Source organism: Brienomyrus brachyistius, unplaced genomic scaffold (assembly GCF_023856365.1).
Source record: "Brienomyrus brachyistius isolate T26 unplaced genomic scaffold, BBRACH_0.4 scaffold27, whole genome shotgun sequence".
Taxonomy (NCBI): domain Eukaryota; kingdom Metazoa; phylum Chordata; class Actinopteri; order Osteoglossiformes; family Mormyridae; genus Brienomyrus; species Brienomyrus brachyistius.
The window spans coordinates 2304013-2331913 of NW_026042306.1; the positions used below are offsets into that span (position 1 = coordinate 2304013).

General features: G+C 40.4%; 1 protein-coding gene across 1 annotated transcript; it reads right to left on the reverse strand.

Annotated features, from left to right (window-relative positions):
* Positions 1–6647: 6647 nt before the first annotated feature.
* LOC125720951 (ankyrin repeat and SOCS box protein 2-like) lies at positions 6648–27518 on the reverse strand. Its single transcript, XM_048996861.1, has 11 exons — positions 27381–27518; positions 25648–25981; positions 25147–25248; positions 23359–23528; positions 22157–22312; positions 21414–21659; positions 18611–18782; positions 16377–16430; positions 15360–15930; positions 12718–12871; positions 6648–8389 (listed from the first exon to the last, which is right to left on the reverse strand). The coding sequence occupies exons 2-11, from the start codon at positions 25902–25904 to the stop codon at positions 8244–8246; spliced, it is 2028 nt and encodes a 675-aa protein (XP_048852818.1). The 5' UTR covers positions 25905–25981; positions 27381–27518; the 3' UTR covers positions 6648–8243.
* Between the last annotated feature and the right edge of the window lie 383 nt (positions 27519–27901).

Sequence of the window (27901 nt, forward strand, 5' to 3'; positions counted from 1 at the left end):
TGTGCTTTTCTGCCCTTCTCTTTCCTGTTCACTGTGTATTAGTCATTCTTTATTCTTGCTCTAAAATTCAAAAACAAAAATTATATCATTATACATCATTTTTGCTACTTTTGTAAGTGTAAAAATGATTTTCACTGATTTTTCAGTTAATTTATACTATATCGATAATTGAATTTTAACTAGATTTCAGAATAGGTTTATGTATTTGTATGGCTGCCAGAACAAAATAATATAAAGTTAAGACCCATATCAACATTTTATTTGAATGACACAAAATACATAAATAAACTATTCTGTTGGGTTGAATATGACTATGCATTAATTTGTTAGTGGTATATATGTGATGTTTAAGTAATGAAAAGTCTTAGGAATGTGGTAAACAATCTAAAGATCCTTCATCGTTCACCCAAGATGACCTCTCTAAACCACCGGCATATTAGAAATTAGATACAGTTAGTATACATGTATCATCTGAGTAACGGTTCCTAATTTTAGGGCATTACATTCCTGCAAGATGTTGTGACTCTGATGTCACGTGCAGGAAATGCCAGTTTTTTCTAGAATATGACAGGGTGCCAGAAAACATAATATTAAACCAAACCCAAACAGGACTTCTGTGTGCGTGTCTACTCAAATGTTTTCAGTGGAAACTTTCAGCATGCTGCAAACTGAGAAGTGTTTGAAATGGACTGATCTAGGAACAGTGAACATGTCTCCCAGTGCTCTGAAGCATGAGTGCACTGAATTTATATACTGAACTAAACTTGGCTGCAGAGGGAGAGAAGTACAGTAACAATTAGCCAGCAGCTGTCTTCCTAACATAACAAATTTTCCCCTAGATTTGCTGACCCTTCAGTGACTTTTTTATAATGACTTTTTGAGTAGATGTTCCTACTTTCCTACACTCAACATGGCTCTCCAGCTACTGGTTGTGACTTGACAGGGAGATCCACGAGATTACTTTAAGCCTCATAGTCCAAGAACAGGTGTTATTCCACAAAGCAGGATTTCTTCATTAGCCAGATAATCCAAATGAAAGGATTGCCAAATAGGAATATCACTTATCCCTCTGCCAATTGGACAGTTGTTATGTTTTATGTTATGTTTTATGTTATGTTGTATGTTATGTTTTATGTTATGTTATGTTATGTTAAACTGGTGCCAGTTCTGTTCCCAAAACCTTATATGTATGAATATGATGAAAAATACATTTATTACACGTTATCATCAAACAAAGTGTGCTCCACAATGTCCTCTTTGCAAATTTAAAACATTAATAAAAACTATCTAGAATGCTGAAAAAATAGTTTGTCACCTTTCCCTGCTCACAAATGCTACAGTCCACTATGAAAAACAATATTAAAATCCGTAAACAAATCTGGTAACACTTTACTTGATGGGGCACAAATAATATAGTATTATACTATTACTTATTATTAACCACAAACTTAAGTCTTAGTTACATAGTTATTTCATTTTAATTCATCATTAATGAATTAATGCATTTCCTATATGTATGATTTCTGTTAATTCTGTGATCCTTTGTGAACTTCTGAATTAACTGCTAAAGGAATTACTGAAAGGATAAGTCAGGAATAACACAGGTTAAATGCTTATGTCATATTTGCTCTTCATTAATAAATCATGATGCATATTTCACCCCAAGCAGTTACCATATTTGTGAACTACTGGAGAAACTATTGAACTACTGAATAAACACGTAATGAATGACACAAGTTGAATACTGATCTCATGTTTATTCATCATTAATGAATCGTGCCTCTCCTGGAGCCGACACCTTATCATGGTGGAGGGTTTGCGTATTCCAATGATCCTAGGAGCTACGTTTCCTGGGGCTTTATGCCCCTGGTAGGGTCACCCAAGGCAAACAGGTCCTGGGTGAGGAACCAGCCGTAGTGCAGGTTATTAGACCGCTTATGATGAGAAATGACATGGACACACGTTTTCCCTCGCCCGGACGTGGGTCACCAGGCCCCCCCCTGGAGCCAGGCCTAGGGGTGGGGCTCGATGGCAAGCACATTTTACTAACTGTGTCTAACTTCTAATATGCAGGTGGTTTAGAGAGGTCATCTTGAGTGAACGATGAAAAGTGCAACTTACATGCATATACAGTATAGTGATTTTCTTAAGCACAAATATATATTTTGAACATTTCTTGAAAATACACACTTTATTGAGAGGAACACAAACAAATTAATTAGTATGATTTTCAAATGACATTTAAACAGTTACATGAAGTTTTGATAACTCACTAGACACAAAGCCACATAGACATGAACAAACGCAAATACATGAAGAATAACCCAATCCAAAACACTGGACAAAGAGCCAGAAAACCATGGGAGAAAACAGGAGCGATGCACAGAAAGCTGATCGGCAAACACTCAGCATAGAGGGGTTCTCAGTAATTCACAAGGTTCTACCTGAAAGGCAAAAGGTTAATTTAAGGAAAAGGAAAACCTTTGTACAATTATGTTAGCACAGATGAAAATTGTTGTGCTGGTTAAAGAAGCAATAAAACTGAACTTCTTTGGACTAGTTGAATATCTGGAGCATCAACAATTGTGGGTTTGATTACAAGCTCAAAATGGTCAGAAACAAAGAACTTTTTTTTAAAACTTGTCAGAGAAATGAGGCTATTACTTCATTTTGCAGTGACACACCATGGACGGCACTTAATTGGAGCCAATTTCATCCTAAAACAGGAAAATGACCCAAACACAGCTTCAAACTCTGCAAGAACAATTTAGAGAAGAAGTAGCCAGCTGGTGTTTTGTGTATAATGGAGTGGCCAGTACAGTCACCATATCTTAGACTGTGACAGCAAACTTCAGTGCAAATTCTGGAAAAGCGAGAGAAAATGTGCACACACAGTAAAAATAACTGAGGCTCTTACTCAGTACACTGCTCTCAATGGACCAGCCATAATCGGTTGTTGATGTGCAGGGCTCCAGGCTGCGACCAAAATTGTCACATATGCCACTTTTATTGTGAGTGTGTGATTTAAAATTTCACTTGGACGCATTTGTACCATTGTTTGATAATCATTAGGATGTTTTGCTGCATAGGTACTGTGTTGATTGAATTGTTATTGAAAGCTTTTTTTCTTCTTCTCCGGTTCAGTGCGTATTTTTTTTGGTGAACATATGCATGCACACAGTGTGGTGGTGCAGTGGTTAGCAATAGGAATATCACTTCCCCTCTGCCAAATATATAATGTGTTGGGAATGCAGTTTTGTCACTGCTTTGCCATTTAAGTCACTACTTTTTCTTTTATTTATTATGTTCTCCTCGTGTCATTGTAGGGTTTTCTCTGCGTGCTCCAGTATTCCCCACCAGTCCAAAAACCATGCTGAGGCTGATGGGTTACCGTGCCCGGGTAAGCAGGAGCAAGGAGATGGAGAATCGGGGAATGAGGGATTTATTCGGGATACAAGAAGGAACACTGGCAACATACTGTACCGTCACAACATTACTGACCGGACTGGGGAAAACATACCTAACATTGACTTAAATACACTGGACTAATCAACAACAACAAGAAACAGCTGGTAACATGGGAATTCCACACGAGGTAGATGAGGGGTCGTGGCACACTGGAGGAGCAGACGAGCGGGGCATGACAATGGGAGTTTACAAATTTGTAAGCGGAGAGACGTTGTTCCAAACACACAATTTTTATTAAAAGTAAAGCCATAAAAAGATTGGTCCGTCAAAACACCATATGCCTGAAGTACAGCCCGCGTACCAGTAGCCACTTCTTGCCGTACTAAGACTGGGCGCTGAAACCTAAGACATCGCATGATTTTTCCTGGTTCTGTTGTGCTAACAGATGAAAAAAAGATATAACTACAAACCACAATGGCAAATCACACAAAACCCAAAAAGGAAAAGCACTGCAGTCTAAACAAAAGGAAATCAACCAAACAAATAAAATACAAAACAATTTACATTGATGACACACTAAGGACATTACCCATTCAAAACATGACACCAAATATACCAAACCAAAATAAACATAATACAATCAAAACAGAAGGAACACAAAAAAAGCGGGGGAACAGTCAGCCCCTCTAACTCCCGCTCTCACGCGTGTGGACGCACACACCCCCCCAAACAGTTCCCCAGCTAAGGACCCGCTGATGAATCGGACTGCTACAGGCTAGACGGAGTACAAGACAAACTGAAAACGTGCAAAGCGCGAAACCGTGCGAGCGTCACTAAACAGCAGCAGTAAGGCAGAGCAGAGCCGCCGCTAGGCAGGGCAGCAGTGGTTCCACGTAAGATGAAGCAGCAGTCACCGCCGTGCCACAACACACGAAACCCTGTGATAAGACAATAAGGTAAGGGCTGATTAATTAGAATGTAACGCTATCTGCCCACATACAAACCAGGCAAAAACGTTTAACTCACACTTCGGGAGAAACCCAGCCATATTAATCAATTTGTTTCCAAATCTGGTCAATGGTTTCCATGAAAGTTGATGTATCAAAACTTACACCAGCTTAATTAAAATCATCAGTAAAGCGGCAATCAGTCTGATCATAAATACCAAAAGGACTGATACAAACCCCCTTCTGAAAGCCCACCAAATGGATGGTCAGCCATTGGTTCAGGTTTCGAATTCCTGGTCATGCCTATTCATGAACTTTAGACTATAAAACCTGGCACCTCAGAACAAAGACAAGGAGAGTAGCAGAAAACATCAGCCCGAAGAGAGGCAGAGAACATCAGCCCAGGAGAAGAGAAGCCCACAAGAAGCCCTCCTGAAGCCTGAAGACCCAGCTGGACAAAGAACTGCAACCAAGACAAAGCTTCACAAGGAGAGAGAATCAAAGGGGCTCCACTCCAACAACTGCTGCAAACACCCCACCTCCCTGAGGGCCATCAGCCTCTGCAACCAACTGCCAAGACACCCCCTCCCCCCCACTCCTCAACCACGTAAACTATCCATCCATTTTCCAAACCAGCCCATGGGGGGCCAGCCCATCGCAGGGCACACTCACACACCATTCACTCACACATGCACTCCTACGGGCAATTTAGCAAGTCCAATTAGGCTCAGCATGTTTTTGGACTGTGGGGGTAAACCGGAGTACCCGGAGGAAACCCCACGACGACATGGGGAGAACATGCAAACTCCACACACACGTAGGCGGGGACTCGAATCCGGGTCCCAGAGATGTGAGGCAACAGTGCTAACCACTGCACCACCATGCCGCCCTAAATTTACCATTTCAATAACAAAAAGTTGGTATTATTTTAGATTAAAAATTTAAAGATCCCACTCATTTATTTCATAGGGTTACATGTAAATTAACTGATGGGGTCCAGACATATTCTTATTTGAGTATTGGTCTGGTTATGCCAAGTTAGGTCATTGTTATTTTCAATGGTATAAATACTGCCTTATGTACTCGTACCATTACTTGTTATCAGCAAGTGCACAAAAGGTATCAGTGGAACCCTACTATGAAGGTTACATAGCCTACGTACAGCATGTGCTACATGTACTTTATATTCTAAACAATGATTAGCTAAGTAATTCCAAATAGTTTAAATTATTGCCATTTTGGGTTATGAAAGGTTTCCTAGGAATGCTTTGCTTTTGGATAGTGAGGGAAACCTGTATTTAGCTTTACTCCCCATTTCTTGTCAGAGCACAACCCTGTAAACCCACCTGACACTTAATCACAACTCTGCTGCCAGCAGGCAGGCAGATGGCTTTGTGTGTTTTGTCTTACTATGTGTGCATTTTGGGAGAGTTCGCTTTATATTACTTACCTAATTAGTGCTGATCGTTTTGTCAAAACTTATGGTGTGTTCCATTTGAACTGGAGATCTGGAATTTTCAAGCTCGTAGTCAGAAATTTCAACTGGAATCCCCCCCCCCCCAAAAAGTCAGACTGGAACGTCAGTGGAACCACTGCAGCTCTGGCCTCAGAATTCACAATGGCTGTGCCCTTCATCAACCGAACTGAAAGCTGTAGTGATATACATCGTATACAGTCATCACTTAAAGTTCTTGCCATTCTTAATATATCCATCTTCCAACTATTTTTCTTGCCTATTGTTACAGGAAACCAGAAGTACATGGCAGGCAGCATAGGGTATATGAAAGAGGACACCCATGATGGGATGCCAGTCCATCACAGGGCAAAAGGCAGGGGACACCCAGGATGGGATGCCAATCCATCACAGGGCAAAAGGCAGGGAACACCCTTGTTGCGATACCAGTCCAGCACAGGGCACAAGGCAGGGGACACCTGTGCCACCCTGCCCTTGATTTCAAAATAGAGAAAATAGCCTCTTTACATCATGCATAAATGTTTTATTAGATGTAACTAATGACAACAATAAAGCAGAAGTAATGACTGATGGTGAACTACTGAATAATATGCATGTATAATAAACAAGTAAAGGTGAAACAGAACATTGAAAATTATAGCTACAGAATAAAGCCCTAAATACATTAGGAGTATAGAGGTTACATAAATTGGAGGCACCACTGGGATAAATTGTATACAATTTAGACCTTGTTATAGTGAGCTGCTTATGGTATTGGTGAATTGTTTTAACAAAAATTCTCATTAACGATATTAAATAAGAAAAAGGGTAAAGAAAACTGATTGTTTATTTATTTTTTATTTTTAGCATAAAACAGAAAAAATTATTCATATAGAACTGATGAGAAACAAGCCCATGCACAATCTGATCCACTAGAACAATTGAAATTTACAAATTTAATATAAAACAAACAACATTTACACATTTTTCAGCAAAACATAATAGTCTCCGTATATTTCATTCTGATTGCAAAACAGTTATTTATCATGAAAACATACATATGGAAGTTTGTGGAATTGCCTGGTTTTCTGTGGCTAAGAAATTATGTGGTTCTTTAAAATATACATAATCTTTCTACTAATTTTTTATTATACAGGTTCACATACATCAGTGATCGCTATAGTTTAAATAAATTGTCAAATAAGCATATGGCAATGCATGTTGTGTTGTTTGCTGAATAAGACGATCTTCATTTATTATTATAACATAACTTAAGATCAGATCACATTTCAGGAGTCATTCATGCAGAAATCCACACAATTGCAAGAGGTTCACATTCTCTTTATTGGTGTAATTACCGTTGTGAGTAGTCATATGTCATATTTCATATCATGTCATGATTTTATGATATATCATGTTTATATGTCATATTTAGTTACTCATATTTAAAGTACTTTTTCATTCAGGAAAAAATGAAACCGTAGAAACACATTAATTTAAAGGTGTTGTGATTCAGACCATTTATACAACATAATAAATCACATCAGATCCAGCTTTCATGATTTGACAAGTAATTTAGTAAGATAAGAGTGATATAGAAAACTAACCACCCTGGATTATTCTTATAAAATTACTTGAGTGAATGTGGCTCTTTATTTTCATCTTCAAATATTTGTATTATATACAATTATGACAAGAAACAGGGCAGTTCATAGAAACATTTTGCAAGTGTTTCAGTTTGGTCTCATAAAATATTATTGTTCTCCAATATGTGCAATTTCACACTCTACACACTGTATACATGTTAAAATAAAAAGATATTGTTTCTAAAAATGCAAAGATTAATCACTTCAAATATGTCTTCAATCATAATACATACACACCTGCTCACACTAATTATTATTTACCATATTTGATATTTATTTGATTACTGTGAATTTTGTTCAAACATCAACAAAGTGATACAGGTTTTGACATACACACTTATTCTCATATGAACCAATATTGCCATGATTACCAGTAGAAAGACCATAAAAACATGTTAAGTTTTTATTTTTAAAATCCCATAATTAGTCATTATTCTGTACATTTGTAATCTATTCTCATTTAATTAAATTTAATAGTTAGCTATTTCATTTAGTCAGATCTAGTCATATATTACATGGTATGCCTTACTTCCAAAGTGTCATTAAAAACATTGCATAACTGTACTTTTACTTAAAGAAAAATTAAACACTTTAAATAGTTAATGTTTTTGTTTGTTCTCAAAGGCATGTATCTGTATAGACTAATGTGACATTTTCATTGCAACAGTACAAGTATACGCATTATAAGTAAATAAGTTCAATAACAGATAGCAAACAGAGCACCCATATGCTAGTACAAGCAGTCATTTTATATCTTTAATGTTGGGGGATAATGGCAGATTATTCACTTCATAACAGTGCTGAGCGCTCCTCATGTCTCAGGAACTTTATTAGTCTTCCAGGGATTGGCAAGAAATCCACAAACTTCATCCTTTCCCTCCCTAATAAACTGAGAATCCTGAATCTGCATAATTGCATTAGGGGTCGTGGAAGAACTGAAAAGTCACAAAAAAAGAAAGTGTCACATACCTGTCTGAGTTTGTAAACACTAAGGTGAGTTTGAGCATGTAAACACTGATCCTCATTCCAATGATCAGCATTATGCTAGTTTGAAAATTACCCTCCTTTGCTTTTTTGCATTAGAGAAATAAAGTACCCAGAATGCATCACCTTTTCATGTACACACACTATTAAGCCATCAGTTCAAACATTTCTGTGTATGAACAAAACTGTTAGGCAGAAGAATAACTGAGATGGGTTAAATCAGAATCAGAGAGGAAGGGGAGCACCGACAGGTACAGAGAAACCTGGTACAGAGGGATGGTCCTGAATAAGCCACTGCATGTTATTATATAACGATTGGGGCTTTATTGATCCCTGTGGGGAATCTTTACACCACCCACAACTTGCTCTTTGTAGATGACAGCAAGCTAGCTGTGAAGGGCAGCCACCTGTTGCAGCACCCAGGGAGCTGAGGGTTAACGGCCTTGGTCAAGGGCCTACAGACATGCAAAGGCCAATTTTGAACCAGTGATATTCTAATCACAGACAGAGGCTTAGCTCATTGTGCCACATGCTTATCATATGTATTTACAATCACAGTCCATGTAGTTTTACCAAATTAATATGAAATTAACAAAAAATTGGGGTATTGATTGAAATAACAAATTATTCACAGATTGCTTCTTAAGTATGTTTTACCTCTTGAAGAGTCCAGCTAGTAAGTGAAGTTTTGGAAGCAGTAGGGTAAGCAAAATACAGTTAAGGTCAAAATACAAAAACATGGGACAGAAATGAAGAAATTGAGGTGTCATATAGGAATATCTCATCCTCTTGAGAAAGTAATGTCAGAATCTGAGGTACTAATGAAAATTTACGATAAAGCTGATGAAAAATTAAGAGGTTAAAGTTTAAAGAGGTGGAGCTGCGATCCATTAAGATGCATTTTGGACATAAGGAGGCAGAGCTGAACTCAGCTGGGCTCTATATAAATTTAAACCCTGTTTTATGGATTGAATATAAACTTGTATCTTGTCCTGGGTGCACCCAAGCCTTGTGCACTATGCTTCCTGGGATAGGCTCAAGTAACATGAAATACTTACATCAATCATGTAATTTAAGACAATAATATAAGGAACATCACTGATGATGTGTCCAGAAGCATCAGCAGATGTATTTACACAGTGAGCACCCTGAGAGATCAGTGGTAGCCAGGAAAGGCTGGATGACAACCACAAATAGTGCGGTGACTACAGGAGAGACAATGACTGCTTGGAGAGACGGCAACCCGGGCAGAATACTCTGGCAACCCATTCTGTGTCCACCATGAGGAGGATGCCCAACCAAGCTACGACGTACTCAATGGAAAGATACCTCCAGGGGTTTCCCGAGAGGGGGGGAGGATGAGCACCCCAGTCTGACGGACACTATGGTAACAGACCCAGGCAACAGACAAACGACTATGAGCAAGCAGTGTACATGTGGTAAAGTCTGCAAGAACATCCATGGCTTAAAAATCCACTAAGCAAAGATGAAATGTTCGATGGAAGCAGGAGCATCACAATGCACAGGTGTTCAACCTGGTTAGACGCAGGAGAAGCCTGGCCTGGAGTCACCCCACAGTGCCCGGAACCTCCATGTGCTGACGACAACTCTCGTACTTAAGTCGGACCAGAGGTGGATTAAATGGCCTGCAGCTACCATGACTTCACTGTGGAAGCAGTTTGACAATGATGTCGACCAAATTCTGGAAGCGATGGCAAAGGGAGGGGCTGACCAGAAGCTTCAAGCCATGATCACGATCATTGTTAACATTGCAGCTGAACGGTTTGGCGAGGAGCAGAAGAAAGGCTCTGGAACTTCTTATGCAAAGAATCATAGAGCTGCAAAGATCCACAACATCATGAAGGAGATGAAAGCACTGAAGGCCCAGCATAAGAGGAACTCATTAGCCTAGCCCAGTTGTTGTGCATCCTATGGAAGAAGATCAGAGTTCTCCGCCAGGCAGAGTGGCATCGGAGGCGGCGACACGAGAGGGAAGCTGATGGCGTGGGCTAGTATGCATTTCAAACCTGCCAAATCAAGATCCGTGGTGCTGAGGAAAGGAAAGGTGGAGGTTTCGGTTTTGCATCACAGGCACAGCCATTCCAAAAATCACAGAAGCCAGTCCAGAGTTTGGTCAAGGATTTTGACAGCTCTCTGAGAGATTCAGCATCTATTCAGTCAACCTGCACTAAGTTGGATGAAATCCATGGACAAGTCCAGTCTTCCTGGAAAATACAAAGCCTGGGTCTACCAGCATGGCATCCTTCCAAGGATCCTGTGACCCATTCTCGTCCATTCTGTCCCAATCACTACAGTTGAGACCCTAGAGAGGAAGGTCAGCAACTACCTCCGGAGATGGCTTGGGTTTCCAAAGAGCCTGAGCAGCATCGCACTCTATGGGCGCAACAACAACTTGCAGCTGCCCCTAAAATCCTTGGAAGAGGAATTCAAGGTAACAAGAGCTAGGTTAGTGGTGCAGTACAGGGACTCTAGCGACCCAATGGTGGCCAAAGCTGGAAACCAAATGAGGACAGGCAGGAAGTGGAGGGCAGAGAAGGCTGTCCAAGATGCTGAGGTAAGGCTGCATCACAGAAGCCTGGTGGGAGTGGTCACACAAGGTTGAGCCGGGTTAGGTTCTTTCCCAACTCCCCAAATGAACACCAGAGGGAAGGAGAGGCGGTGCCTTGTCAAAGAGGAGGTGAGAGCAGCTATGGAGGAGACAAGGTCCTGTAAAGCAGTGGGAATGAGGCAGCAGGGCACTTGGACAAGATAGGAAAATGCAGTTGAGAGGAAAGTGACCTGGACTGAGATCTGGAAAGTCAAGCCTCACTACATTAAATTCCCCATCCAGGTGGGGTATGATATGCTTCCAGGCCCATCGAACCTGCAGACATGGAGCATAGCAGAATCACAAGCTTGCCTATTGTATTCCAGGAGAGGCACCCTAGAACACATCCTCAGTTGCTGCACCACAGCACTTGGAGAAGGTCAATACCGGGGGAGGAATGACCAAGTCCTTAAGACCATCGCTGAAACCATCAGCACAGGACTTGAGTCGGCAAAGCAGTTTCATCCCTCCAAGAAAACCATCACCTTTGTCAGGACTGGGGAGCCAGCAGCCCCAGCTGAAAGAGCACCAGTAGGCATCCTTACCTCTGCTAGAGACTGGCAGCTGTTGGTGAACCTTGAGTGGCAGCTGAAGTTCCCCAGCCACATTGCTGTCACCACCCTTTGTCCTTGACATTGTCCTTGTGTCTGAGGCTACCAAGCAAGCCGTGCTGCTGGAGCTGACAGTCCCATGGGAAGACCGCTTGGAAAAAGCCTTTGAGAGGAAGCTCACCAAGTATGCAGGACTGGTCAGCGGCTGTCAGCAGACTGGATGGAGAGTGAGTTGCCTCCCAGTGGAGGTTGGCTGCAGAGGTTTCGCGGCCCGTTTCCTTGGCTGGTGCCTTAAGCAGTCTAGGCATCATTGGACAGCGTAAGAGGAGAGCCATTCTCAGTATCAGAGAGGGCCTCCAGATGGCAGTGGCTCAAGAACCATGGAGTCGTAGTAGCTGGATAGCCATCTGGACAAAAGCTAGGGTCTGATCAACCCTGGCTGGGTCACCTGGATGATGGTGTTTGATGTTGAAAGACCCGAAACACCCAATGATTCCAGGAACATCACTGATGATGTGTCCAGAAGCATCAGCACATGTATTTACACAGTCACTCAGGGAGTTCAGGGAGAAATGTGAATTTTTCTGGAGCTGAACTTATCAGCCAGCTTGTTTGGTTTATTAGCATAGTTCTCCATAAAGTAAACTTTTAGAAATGCTGTCCCCCCCAGACCTCTCTATGATGGTTTCTGTTAACCTTATAAGAAACATCTACTGTTGGGAAGGATAGCTTTTCCTGTTCCAGACACAGAGTCTGACCAGATTAGCATAACATGGAGATTTGACTTGATTTGATAATGTATTCCTTTCCTTCGCCAGAATCTTACTGCTAACCAAAGACTTTTAATCAATATGTATATTAGTATGTTCATCAGTCATTACAAAATCCTTCTTTCAATCCATCTATCCCATAACCATACATTCCAGGAATAAGCACAAGGCTGGTGTACACCCTGGATAAGATACCAGTTCAATATGATTTTAGATAAAATTCATAGCAGGCAAAAATAGCATAATTTTTTTCAGATACATATAAGTAGTAATAGAAATGGCTAAATGTTGGTTTCAGTCAGAAACAAATGAAAGAAATTATGAATAACAGGTGATTTTGAGGTGATTACCTGATTTCTCCTTGATAGAGGCCCAACCCTCATAGCTATCCAGATGTTCTAACAGCCTGGCACACAGCTGCACATTGCCAACATAATCCAGGAGGACATCAATGATGGGTCCTGCACAGCGACTCACTGAAGGCGTGGAAATCATCTCACAGAACTGAGGTTGAAAGACAAAAAACACATATCAAATAACAGGGGGTCCCTGGGCCTATCTCAGGCAGCAGAGAGCACAACGTACGCTCTTGATGGGATGCCAGCCCATCCATCAAAGGGCACATCCACGGCAAATCACCCACCATGGGCAAATTAGAGATGCCAGCTAGCCTAAATATCTGACTTTGTATTATAAGTGTATAATTTTATGGGCGTAAAGTTAATATTTAGAAATATATATAATTTCAATCAGGGACAGCAGGTGGTGGAGGGGAGGAGAGAGGTCTAATTGGGGCCCATAAAAATTTGGAACATCACTGGATTGGTCTGGGGTGGGGCCCAAATATGATCTGCTGTCATGGGGCCCGGAATCTCTAGCGGCACTCCGGAGTTCAAGAGATTTAATTTTCTAGTGATATTCCAGTGATGCTAGATTTTGCTCAAGTATCAATACCCCAGTTTACTCAAGTACAGGATACATCATACAGCCACTTTTCCAGTATAGGCGGCAGAGTGTCAAAAATGAATAGCATCATGGGTAGCACTGCAGATTCCAGAACTGTTGCTGAATCATGCTTCTTTGGATTGTGGGGGGGATCTGGAGGAAACTGACTTAAAAGGCCTGTCTGAAATTACTCTTGGTCATTCTCTGAAACACTGACTGCTGCTGGACTGTAGATTCTGTCCTACCACATATCCCACACAACAGATTTTTTTTAGTGTCCATTTGCACCAGAGGAAGTGGCTTGCATGGTTGCATGTCACTTTAATGGCTGAAGGCACCAAAGTCTGATACAAATTTATTACATACTACTACGACGACTACTACTACAACTACTAATAATAATAACAAGTGATAATAATATAATAATGATACAAACAACAAGAATAATAATAAAATAATAATAATAATATAGCATTGTTGGCCACTGACACCTGGGTGCAAATTGTCATGACCCGGCTCGTCGGCTCCTCGTGTGTGCCACACCCCCTGATTACCCACGTGTGCTTCCCTGATTGTCTCCAGCGTTGTCCGATTTCTATGCTTCGTCTTGTCCTATTTAAGTCCTGGTCTTACCTGTTCCCCTGTCCGTCATTGTGGTTTGGTGATGGTGTTGCTGTCGTGTCCTGTTCCAAGCCTCAGTGCCATAATAAACCCCAGTTTTGCCCCGATACCTGCCTGTTTGCCTGCTCTGTACCAGCCAAGCCGCACGATCACCGCTTCGTTCAGCATAGATCGTGACACAAATAACATCTACCTTTTAAAAAATCATCCCGTCTAATTGTGATGTATGTTTTGCACTGTTTCTATTATTTACACTGTGAAATTACACTGTATTTAAACTACCCCGTATATGATAACCCCCATCCCCCCACTTAACGACCTACCTGTTTAATGACTGCCTGGACTTACAACCAGCTGTACAAAAACTTTGGTCGTGGAAACGGCAGCGCGGCGTTTTTATTATATACTATTTGTTCTGCTTTCTAATTTATTTGGGTCAACGAAGGAAGGATAGTATCTTGTTTGTAGTAATTGACCTTTATTTAGATATATCATTTCAGTTTACACTGTACTCGCCATCTGTTGACATTACAGTAGTTTGATGCATATGCCTTGTAATGTGGAATAGGGAACCTCCAGTAGTACGTAAAGCACAGACGTTAAGGTTTTGCTGTCTTATACCTTTTTTCATAAGCAATGAGTTTTTTACTTGTTTCATATCTTGCTTAATATGTAGAAGTGACTTATTTTCTATGTGCTGTTTTAATTCTGCAATGTGCAAAAGGACGCTGAAAGTGATTCATTGTTTTGCAGTGAGGCTAATTTGTGATACAAGCCTATATATACTGACGTATCATTTTATTGATGATTAACGTTGTCACTTACTGGCCAGCTTGTTATAACTTCGCTAGATAAGAGATCGCATAAAAAAAAGATACCAAAAAAATAAAATGCACTTTCGCGTGCGTACGACTTACGCACAGAACCCTTCAAGGACTCCATAGATCTCCTAAGTCTATACTGTGTTTTATTACAGTTTCACTCATATATTTTAACCTTACACAAACAGAGAAAACACATAGCGGGAACAGTACTGTGTTTATTATTACAGTACTGGCTTATTGAGCAATTTGCTTATTGATCTAGTCATAGGAGCAAAACTACCGGTAAGCCTCTGATTTATTTTATAAAATAGCATCGTGCTCACGTGCTGCCTGCTGCGGCAGCTCCTTCGGCTTACAGTGCCCCGCTTATATAGATAGCCCTTGTTTTGTTGTATGTTGCACTGTGGTCCTGAGGAACTAAATTTTGTATCACAGTACTACTATGTGTTATCACAATAAAATGCACCTCACTTCACTTGATACAGCATGTAATTTTTTTCCGATTATGTTACCAACATGTGCAATAAGTATATCTTACTCTTGGTCTGATCATAGGGCTGAACACTCATTTCACAACATGTTAACTAAGATGTCGATCGTACCTGCACTGGAATGTAGTCCTGCACATCAACATTGTAGCGTATGTCATCCCTGGGTCTGTGGTAGGTCTTGATTGGAGGATGTGGGCCACTGCCATACTCACAATGGAAGCAGGACTGGGCATCACATCCATTATCCAGCAGGTACTTGAGCAGGGTCAAGTACTTCATGCAGAACATAATAGCAGCGGGAAAGGAGGTGGGGTGGGTGGGGATGTAGGCATTGACATTGGCCCCATGCTCTATCAGCAAGGTGACTGTCCGTATGCAGCCCTGACGCACAGCGATCAGAAAGGGGTTAAAGGTGTCCAGGTTGGGGTTGGCACCAGCTTCTAGGAGCATAGTGGCAGCTTCAATGTTGTTGTTGCAGATGGCAAAGTAGAGTGCAGTGCTGCGGCGGTCCTCGTACATCTTGGAGCGGTCGTGGGACAACATGGCGTTAACATCAAAGCCTGCCTCTATGAGAGTCTCCAGGACTTCATTCTTGTTGCGTTCTGCAGCCAGGTGAAGGGGACTGATCCCACTACGCCGCACCCGGGCCTTGCTAGTGGCCGGGATCAACATGGACACAATTCTTTATGGAGGAGAGACCGAATTATGGAGTCAGAATTATGGGAACCAATAATGTCAAGTCCCAAGCAAGATCCAAGCATTCTCTACTGCCCCATAATAATAATATGACTACTCATATACTTTCATTTAAGAGTTATTACACTAAACATGGTTCTAATATTCAACATTGACCATTTTTTATGTTGTCCCTCAGATGATATGAGATTATCAAACCAAGCTCTATTTATTAAATCAATATAAATATATAGGATATGAAATAAAATATTAATATTTGAATTAATCTATTTTCTTGAATAAAAGCCGATTAAAGTGCATACTGATATGAATGAGAGGTTAGGAGATCAGTAAAGGTTTAATTGCAACTGGTCCAACAGCTACGATAAGCTTGAGTTAATTCCATAAGTTACGGGAGAGCTCTCAGCAGAACTGCAGGCTATGGTGACTTACTTAACTGACAGTTCACTACAGTAGGAATATGATGCATAGTTCAGCAACTTTTCTCTGCAAAAGCAATGCGGGACAACAAAGCACATGTTACTCCGTTAGAAGCTGTGCTACTTACAGCTGTCAGGTGGTGCTATGAATTTTCCAAGACACTTAATACAGTGGTGTCTAGCTGTGCCTCTGTGGACATTGAATACACTCTTTGTATCAACAAATAAGTGACAAAAAGTGACATCAGGGTACTTGGGAAACTGCACCAGTGGTAATAAAGTTGCATGTCAAAATCCCCAGAATGTCGTAGGATTCATTATTACGAAGCTTTGGATTTATTAACTAAACACTCATTTGTATAAACAGACCTTTTTAAGCTGCTGTAAAACTGGAAATATATACTGTGTTTAAAAGCATAAGGTATTTCCATGCCTTAAAAGGCTTCTAAGGCCAGAAATTTCTGAGAAATGTATTGTGTGTCTGAGGGAGAAATAGCAGGAAAAAAATTGCATTTTAACATGGTGAACCCACATGTGACAATCAACAGAATATCTGTACTGCCCCCTCCCCCCACCCAAATGACATTCAACCAACACACCACGACTGTGGTAAACATTAGCTGTGGAGTCAGCTTAGGCCAGCATTCCCCTGGGACGCAGCTGTGCCCATCACCAAGATATTAAGGCAGTCTACAGTGCAAAACAGGATCCAACACGATATTAGGAAGGTGAAAGTGCATTCAGTGCAATATAAAATTCACATATAATCATGTAGAATTTTAAATGTAAAGCATTGCTCAGTTCTCAGTTTGACATGTGAAAACCTGGTGCAACAAAAGCATTGAGAAGCAACTCTTCTGCTCTTTTTCTATTGAAAATATGCAGGGTTTCAAAATGTAATATTAAACTGAATATAAATGCATTTGAATATTGCACTTCAGTATTTAAAACAGAACAGTATTATGTTTTCATCATTGTAGTTTTAAACTGTGGCAATAATAGTTAAAATTCTTCAACAAAAATTTCTGGCGAAGGAATTCCTTCCTCAGGAGAAGGAAATGCAAGGGAGAATGACTTATTGAATGAGTATTAAATCCTCTCTGGATTCAAATGAAAACATACATCAGTTCAGTGCACTCTAGAACACCCTTGCTAAAACCAAAGGTAAGAGATTAATAATGCCTTTGTGGTCAACTAGCTTAATCTCGCACTGATAAATTTGGAGAAACCCAACTTGATCCCATTTCTATGGGAAAACTTAACCCCTACCCAGCCCTGACCTGAACCATAAGAAACTAAACAAAATACGAGACTTCTTGCATTTTTACTTTTTTGATTGCAGTCACAGATCTTTGTGGGGAGCTGAAAAATCATGCGCACAACTTTAAAATAACAGGGTTTTATTACTTTGGTCCCTAAAATGTAATATAAACATAGTCCACACACACACACCCATATATATATACACTGTGCGTGTGTGTGTGTATAGCATTAGAACATATGGAAATTAAGAGTAACACAAGAAAAACTAGTAAGAATTTCTTCTGTTCTCCAAAATGTTACTGATACCTTACTGGATGGCTGGATGAACACGGCTTCAGGTCCCAAACCCCTCCTCAGGGTCACCTTAGCTATTCCATATGTTTATGAAATATCACCAGCAGCTCTCTTAATTCATTAATTAAGTTTTAAAAAAAATCAATGAGTTATTGATTAGCTATATAATGCATTCTAGTGGTCAAGTCAAAAAATGGAGGTATTGGATCCCCTCACATTCAAGGAATGGCTGGGGTGCCCCTGAGGAGGGGTTTGGAAGCTGATATTAAACTCTATTTTCTTCTCAACAAATTTACAATTATATACTTACTACCCAGATAAATAGCTTTTAACATTTTCTTTGACTAAGACTTTTGCACAGCATTGTATTTCATATATCTGCATAGAGCTAGGAATTTGAGACCATTGTCCAATTGCTCAACACCTCACCAGAGGCATTCAATGGAATTTAGGTCAGGGAACTGGGATGATAATGGAAAAAGCTTTATTCTGTGGTCACTAAACCATTTTTGTTTCCCTGGTTTTTTGAAGGAAAAGTAGACCCACAATATTACAAATTCACCACCATTCTACAGTCAGGATCAGGTTATTTATATCTAATAATAAATGATTGTGTAAACAAATAAGTACTTACTACATTATTTAAACATACTTCACAAGTAGCTATATAAAGTGTCAGGCAGTACCTACCTATCATTCCCACGCTGAGCCGCTATATGCAGGGGAAGTAGCCCCCCCCTGGCTGCTATATTGGCATCAGCATTTTGAGACAGCAGGATCTTCACGGTCTCATCATGGCCATTCTTACTAGCCTCATAAAGGGCTGTGGCTCCATCAGCCGCCTGACTGTTCACATCTGCACCTGTAATAAACAAGACAGTGGCTATGTTACATGGGGCCTACTTGCTGGTTCCAAGCCAAAACATAATCTATCCCAATGATGACCTTCTGGCAAATGTTTTCTAATAAGGAAAACCAAATCAATACACCACTTACTGTTTTTCTCGATTGTTTTGGAGCATTTCTCAAATGACAATTAACATTTGACAATTAACAAGAAGTGTAACATCATTTTTGATTCTGTGAAATAAATTAGCCACTATTTAGTGCATACATGCAAACGGTTTCATAGTTTCATAAAATTGTCATTATTTAGACCATTCCAGAACCACTCCAGATCCTCTGCTGTCATAGTTCCTCAATTGTGGACTCTCCTCTTTACCTCACCTCAGGTGTTTAGTACATACATGCAAACAGTTTCATACAATTGTCATTATTTGGCATAATTTTTAGCTGCTTTAGTCTTGTTGGTCAAAGTAGATAATGTAGATTCCTATTTTCATAATTTTACCTCATCATACGTTGACTCATTTTTTATCAAATTCAGCTACATTGGTTTTTTATTAAAAATACATAGAAAAAATACTAATTGTCTTAAGTCAGTTTACACAACTTATGTTGATCAGGCAATGATGAGGTTATGTAAAATAATATATTCAGGTCAGGTCAGGTCAGGGCGGGGAGCAGAGATGCAGCGCATTGCCGCACCCACGACATGGCAAAACTCCTCAGGGTCTCGGCCTGCAATCGGCCAGGCAAACACACGGCCCATTCCTACCCTCTGGACATGGCCATCCATCTGCCGCAGCCAGGTGTTACATGGGCGTCCCTTTGGCCTAGTCCAGCTGCTTGGATCCTCAGCAATGAGGATCCTCCGAGCCAGATCATCCTCAAGGAAACGCGCCACATAGCTGTAGGGCCGTAACTGATGCTCCCTCACAATGCAGATAATGTGCCTCATTTGCACTCCTCTAGCAACCGCTCATTCGACACAAAGTCAAACCAGCGGTACCCAAGGACTCTCTAAAGGGAGACTGGTCTTCGTCTCAGTTCACTGGACAGCGTCCATGTTTCACAGCCATACAACAAGACAGGAATCACCCGGACTCTTGCAAAGGTATTAGGAGTGCCATACACCCCTTTCCAGTGACCTCATGACCCCCATGCTCTTCCAATCCGTCAGCTGACTTCATAGGAAGAGTCACCAGAGACATGAATGTTGCTGCCAAGGTAGGTAAATCTCTCGACAAGGTGCCTTGCGAGATGAAACACCTCCTTCTGGGAAGACTGGCAACACCAACACAACCCTCAGCAACCTTCAGGGTCTTATCACAGGTCTCCCACATCACATTAGAATCTGTAGTCACACCAAAGTCTGCAAGATCCTCACACAAACTGCATGCAGATTCATCAGAAACAGCTTGATCTTGGAGTCTGGCTACGTCTAGCCTCATTCTTCTAGTAGGTGGTAGCATACTAGATTTAAGCTGAATCTTCAAAGAAGCAACAACAAGTCTGTGGTCAGAATTCACAAACTGGGCACTTCTGCAGGAGCCTCCAGCATCTGCCCACGAGGATGTGATCGATCTCCTTTGCCGTACCATCAATATTTGTGCAAGTCCAATCATGAGGCTCAGGGCATTGGAACCAGGATCCAGTAACCTGCATACCCTGGCCTTTCGCAAAGTCAAGGAACATGGAACCACTTGAACCCTGGTCTTCAGACCCATGGGGACCAACACAGTCACCTTGTGGGCACCCTTCAACCACCGAGTGAAGTTGTGAGAAAATGTCTCCCTCAACGAGAGATCACTCAAATAATATATTGTATTGTATGAAATCAAATTAATTAAAATAAAAAATTATAAACTAAAAAAATTATGAATAAAAAAATATTGTCTTATTTGCCTGGTGTTTGGTGCTGATAAGGGGGCGGCATGGTGGTGCAGTGGTTAGCCTTGTTGCCTCACACCTCTGGGACCCGGGTTTGAGTCTCCGCCTGGGTCACATGTGTGTGGAGTTTGCATATTCTCACCATGTCATCGTGGGGTTTCCTCCGGGTACTCCGGTTTCCCCCACAGTCCAAAAACACGCTGAGGCTAATTGGACTTGCTCAATTGCCCGTAGGTGTGCATGTGTGAGTGAATGGTATGTGAGTGTGCCCTGCGATGGGCTGGCCCCCCATCCTGGGTTGTTCCCTGCCTCGTGCCCATTGCTTCCGGGATAGGCTCCGGACCCCCCGCGACCCAGTAGGATAAGCGGTTTGGAAAATGGATGGATGGTTGACAAATTCATTGGTGGAATTATTTGCTTTTGAGACAGGAGTTAATTGTTTTGGGCACATTACAGGGTTTTGCAGCTAAACCTTTGTATTATGCTATATGCATGTACTGTTTTGAGAAATGCTGTTACAGTCTTCTAAATGTTAAGCATTGATCAAACACTGATTCATAAAATATGCCAAAACAATCGAGAAAAGCTGTAAAACGATGCTGATTGTACTTTTAATTGTAAATCTTATTAATTTTTTTTTTTATTTACGTTGAATGCATGTATCAGTACTGCCATGATGAATTCCTACTACATGTCAGTGCACCTGGTCAATAAAGTGAATTGTGACAGTGAGGAATTTTCGGTTTATCCCAACGCTCACCACTTTTGATGAGAAAGCGCAGGGCCTCCACATGGCCACCTTGGGCTGCCACAAAGAGGGGAGTGAGGCCATACATGTTGGGGATGCCGACCTTGGCCCCAGCCTCCACCAGCATCTCACAGATTAGCAGGTTGTTGCGGCAGACTGCTTCATGAAGCGCCGTCCAGCCCTGGATGCAGGTTTTGTTCACCCCGCCACCGAACTGCAAAATCAGCTCCACCATTTTCACGTTGTCCCGCTCACATGCTGTCACAGCAAAGAATGACACAGCTTGTGCTCATGTGTACACCAATGGTGAACATCCTTTGCTCACACTATGCTAATTCCTCAAATATTTATACGAATTTGACGAACATGTTAAATATATGGCTGCCTATCCAGATACAGCCTTCGTATTATGAAGTGGGGAAAAAAATCTTAAGTTTATTGAACAAATGTCAACAATACAGCAAACAGTGATAGATGTACTGTGGGAAATTAAATGAGTTTCCTAGAAAACTCACTACAGCGAGTAACAGAAGCATGGAAATAAACAAACAGACAAATAAATAAACAGATGCACAAATAAATTAATATTTTTAAATTATCAGAATAACTTAAAATAGTAGAAGTAAAGTAGCAAAAAAATTACTGAATGAATTAATAAATTGGTGGGTGAATGAATGAATTAAATGAAATTGTCCATACTAATAGCCTGACGAGCTACTGAGCAGCCTGTCAGCCAGCTTACTGAAGCAGGGTACCTTTGAACAGGGGCGTCTCCTGGTCTTTATTAACAAGGTCAGGGTCAGCTCCGTTTTCCAGCAAGTAACGTGCACAGGACAGCTTGTCCCTGGAGACTGCCAGGAACAGCGGGGTTTGCTCGCTTGGGGTGCGTTTGTTGATCATACCGGGATGAACTAGGGAGAAAGTAGTGTAAAATTTACACCAAGGGCCACCTGAGAATATGCAAGTATGTTCGTCATGTTTTCCATGTTTAACCACAAGTTCTGCCCTACCCATGTATTGCACAAATTTGGAAATGTACACCATGTACAGTGGAAACCATTTATGGTGATCACTTCTGTCTGGGTGAAACTCATCACTATTAACAAATGTTCATTATAACTGATTTTTTTTTCTTCTTCTTTATGTGTCAGGCAGATTACCATCTCATTGACATTTGGATATTTATTACATGAATATAAGGTAATAAAACAGACAGCATTGCTATTTGCTTAATTTTTTTTGACAATTTCAAAATATAGTACAGCTGTTACAAATGCTTGTCAAATTACAATACTGTATAAATTAAATTACTGAACTGTGTATAATTCAAATATGCTGTAATACAGTACTGTACAGTACATAAATATTCAGATCAATTAAATTTTATTTACACAGAATTTTCACAATGTTACATTGTCTTAAAGCGCTTATTGTAGTTTAGCTGATGCATCCAGGTGGCTTGTTTTTGGCAGTTCGTTAATGACATTTGTCATTGAGAGAAAATGGCTATTTTCCCCGTCATGTTTTCTGTGCATGAAACATTAGCCTCAGGATTAGCCTATCAGCATTACCTATCCAGAAGCAGACGAGTTACCACAAGGCAAAGTAGGGTAATCAAAATAAAGTAAAAAAAGAATTACTGTAGTTTTAATTTTTTCCATATGTTGTTGTGTTTAAAAAGACCCAAAATGAACACTGTAAGTGGATTGCTTGATCACTTGAATTATTATTTTACAGGAATGATTCTGTCCCAAGCTTTTTGACCCATATAAGCAGTTGATCACTATAACTGTGATCACTATGAGTGGTTTCCACTGTACGTATATATAGATAACAAAATACAGTATTTAGGTTCCATTAGAAGAAACAAAAACCGTTATTAATGGTGTACAACAGGGTTAGAAAGCATATTTCACCAATTTAATAAGTGATGTTCAAAAGGATTAAGATCACCAACCTCTGAGCAGGACAGCCAAGCAGTCCAGTGATCCATAGTAAGCAGCCTCATGTAGTGCCAGCCAGCCGTCCTTGTTGGGTTGGGTCAGACTCTCCGGATCAGACTTTGCCATTTCCTTCACAGTCTTCACATCATCAGCTGAGATCGCTCTGACCACTGGGTTCTCCTCCCTAAAAGTCAGACTCCTCCTATGTATGACTACCTTTCTACATTATTTGCGCATACTTATCCCCATTGTATCATTATGTATTGCGCATTTATTGTCCACTCATACCTATATTGCACTGCCTTGTCTTACATTGTCTTTTCTTTTATTGCACTTCTGTTGTCCAGTTTACATTGCTGTTTGTCCTATTATCCCCCCCCCCCCCACCCCATGCACCTGTTCCCTCCCCTGAAACAGTGGCAAATGAATTTCACTGGGTTCCTCCAAACACACATAACTATAAAACTATAAACTTCTTTACTATGATCCTGCTTCTTACTATCGGCAGTAGCTCGTATAGAACTTCAAGACAATAATACAAGACTTTTTCTTTACAAGCACTTTACCATGAAAGTCATTTTCTTTATCAATCCCAAATAATATTTTGTCAAAGCCTAAGCTTCTAGAGGAATGATAGCCTTTAGATTGACCACACAGTTACTTAGGAAATTCATTCATTGGCTTTAAGGGATGGTGAGTAATTGAGGTGAAGACTGTAGTCATCTCCCAGTTTGCAGCAAGTCAAATAAACAAGTTTTGTGCCCTTGGTTGTATTCCTCTTAGTACACTTTTTCTCAATTGCTTTCATGAAACATACTTAACATTCTCAAGACTATAAGAGCATTTCTCAAAACAGTATATGCATATAGCACAGCACTAACGTTTAGCTGTAAAAGCCTTTAACCTGCCCAAAACAAACAAGTTTTTTCTCAAAAGCCAATAATTCTATGAATGAATTAGTCATTCCCACGAAAATGTAAAGTATAGTCTGCATAGTTCAAAAAAAAGGGTCAAAATGCTTAGATATATAGTCAGTATGTCAATGTAACTATGCTCCTCAGCTCCACAATTCTGAATGATAGTCATTTCCCACTTTCTCATTGTAACTGACTGATAATTTTTCTTTAGCAAACCTATACTTATTCATGCCAAAGACACCAATCCCAATATTGCAAGGCTCTATGTTACAGTATGTAAAGTTCACTGGCAAGAGAAAGCACTTGCATGTACATATAATTTCTTCAAATCTCCAGACACACTACAATAGCAAACAAAAAATTTACATGGCACTATATAACACAAAACCAGCAAAATGGCAATACATGAACAACAAAATGACATTGAAATGAACCAAAAACACTGTAATGCTGTATCACTGCAATTTATGGAAAATTATTTTGAAAGGTTGGTTAACTGTTTTGCATGTGGTGGCAAAATACATTTATTTTTAAGGTTTAAAATTATCACAGTGGGAAATTACATAATCTATTTTGAACAACAAGACTAAAACAGCTGAAAATTGTGCCAAATAATGACAATTGTACAAAACCATTTGCATATACTGTATGTGTTAAACCTTTTGTAAATTTGTGTGAAGCGATGAGAAATGATGTTCTGCTGTGCATAAGTCATTTTATGGTGTGGCGATTACACTTGTTGTTTTGCAAATGTTAATTGTCATTTGAGAAATGCTCCAAAGTAATCGAGAAAAACTATAGCACATATTGAGTCTGCCGTGTTGCCTATGATTGCAAAGATGATTTTAGAGAATCACAGGATGGCTCACACACAGCTGTACTCACTCTTCGGGTTCTGGCATGATGAGGGTGCCATCATATCGCCGCCAGGCCACCATCCGCTGGCCATCTCGGGTGACGTAACTGCTTCTAGTTGCTCCTACTAGCCTACAATGTGTCAGATGACACAATTATGAAGAGCAGTGACTTTGAATTCAAAATCTGCTGCACAGCCTTAGTAATCACTAAGTAATCATTAGTAATGTGAAAGATGAAAATTCTCTGGCTGTTTTGCTGGTGGGCTGTACTGTATCCAGGTAAAGAGGTAAAAAAAATGTCTGTGGGTTGAATAGATTCCACCCCTGACTGTCTGCAAGGAGTTCACCAAGCACTCCCCCTGCTGTGATTACTTGGAGTGAACTTATACAGAAGAGATCAGTTCTTCAGCTGCTGTAGTTACATTGTTAATTAGTGATTCAACTATTCTAGTACAAAAGTACAACCTGACTAGATAATTGGTGATGTAGTAGTGTCCTATCCTGTTTTCTGTAGGTAGCTTAATGTTACCCAGGTGGGTTTGCTGTTGGAGGGATCACTTCTTGGTCAGCAGCTTGAGCATGCTGCCTGGCGGATTGGCTTGGCTGCCTTTGCATTGCAGGTTTGCTGCTTGACGTGGCCTGGGCATTGGCTGCATTACTGTCAGCCAGACTGCGTTCGATAGCAAGCTCAAGCAGCTCCTCGTCCGAGAGGCCACTGTAAAGACTGTAGTCATCAGATCCCAGCGTTGAACATGCCCGGCCTTGTAACGTTGCACCAGAGGCCATGCTTGCTTCAGGGAAAGGAAAACTGCAATAATCTGAATGCTGTTCTTCCACAGCCCCTTTTCAATGTGGCAATAGGTCTAAAAAATAAAAAATATTTTTTTTCCAGAGGTACTCATGTCTGAACTTAAGTTCACATATGAATGGATTTGGTCTTGTCACACACTCAGGTGAATTTTTACTGTCATGACTCAAACACACATGACTCTAAAAATCTTTTGGAGTCCATAGCCCTAGTTCCAGAACCATTTTGCCAGAATTTATGCAAGTTTCAGTGCAAGACATCTAGTAAAAAGAAGCACACTGCAGAATGTACATTTTAGAAAGCATTGATAACTAAGGTGACCTGCACAACTTCCAATTTCTATTGACATTTGGAGAGAAAACATAAAGACAGGTACGTAGGCTGATGCAATGACTGAGCTCAAGCGAGCTCAAGCAAAAAAAATCATTTTACAGTGAGATGAAGTGGTGTTTCTGAATTGCCCAGTGTGTGAGCCTGTGATGAACTGGCACCCTATCAAGGCTGATCCAGCTTTGTCCCCTGGTAATAATTATGGATGGAAGGATGGATCACTTCTTTAACTTCTATTTGTTTTATTTAGTTTTTTTTATTATTATTTTTCCATTATGCAATACCATCCTCTCAGCAGTGGAATTTCCAGTTCCATGTTTCCACTCTTCCTAATTATTCAAGAACCACCACAAGTTCCTAAATTTATTTGATGTACTTTTCTGTTTTTGCTTTCCAGTAGACTTCCTGGTGTCTGTCCAATGGGTATAATGCACTGTAACCATAATGGCAGTCAATACCTTTATTTCCATTCCTTGAGTAGTGCACATAGTTATGCAGAGTCAGCATTTTTTTCCTGCGCTACAGCAATTACATGTTTAATTAAAGCCACTGCTTAGATAGAAAATCACGTAAACACTGTAGGCTGTTTGGTGCACATATTTCTATAAAGGTCATATTTAGATTAATAAAGTTAGCCACTGTCAATGTGACCCATTGCTGATCAGTAGGATTATGTGTCTGTTAGAGAAAAAAGCCTAAGGTCATGTGCTCTGTTCTTCAACACACAGAGCAGATGGCTTCCATAAAACACCACCTTACACCCTCACTGCCCTTAGCTTGTGTTGACCTTCCAATGTACATTACTGTGCTAATGCTACAATGAGATCAGACATTGTCATACATCAGACATTTTTTCTATGAGCAAGCAAAGGCCTGAATATAACTCTAGACATATTACAATGCTTTGAAAGTCTAGTCAACATTTGTTTAAGATACAATTTTCTTTTAATTTTTTTTCATGTTCATATACTTGAGGTTTCACCTGTGAAAGGTGTTATGGGTTCTTTTCTAGAAAATCAACTATGACAATATGACAATATGAAACATAAAACCAGCAACTTATTGCAAACAAAGTAAAAACACTGCTTTTTAAAGAACCACAAGTAATATTAAACAATGCTTACCTTCTTCCTTGATGTTTGTCTTGCTAATTTGCCATTAGCTCTGTTTAATGGTTAGCTGTGTCGCAAGCTCTCAGCAGGAGACCTGTAGCCACACTGCCGCAGAGCACCCTCCGAAGTGTCTAGGGGGTATTTTTGGCCTGTTCACATGATACACGCAGAGTGGAGACCCAACTGTTTTTTTTTTTTTTTACCTCTCAGGTTGCACACAAGGGAAAGAGAGTTTAGTTCTGCAGTGGCAGAAGAAGAAAGTAAACCGGACCCAGCATAAAATGAAAGTATTAGGTGGGCCCATAGTCTAACAGTAATACTAACTTCAGCCAGAGTCAGACAATAATATTAGCTGTACACAGTATCAGGTGGCAATGCTAACTGTCTGGCAGTCTAAGCCAGTATCTAACAGTAATATTAACTTGCCCCAAAATGAGACCATGATGTTAGTTGTGCACAGGTCATATAGTAGTGATAAATGTACACAAGGGTACCTGCCTCATGATAAAGTTAATTGGACCCAGTGTCTCACA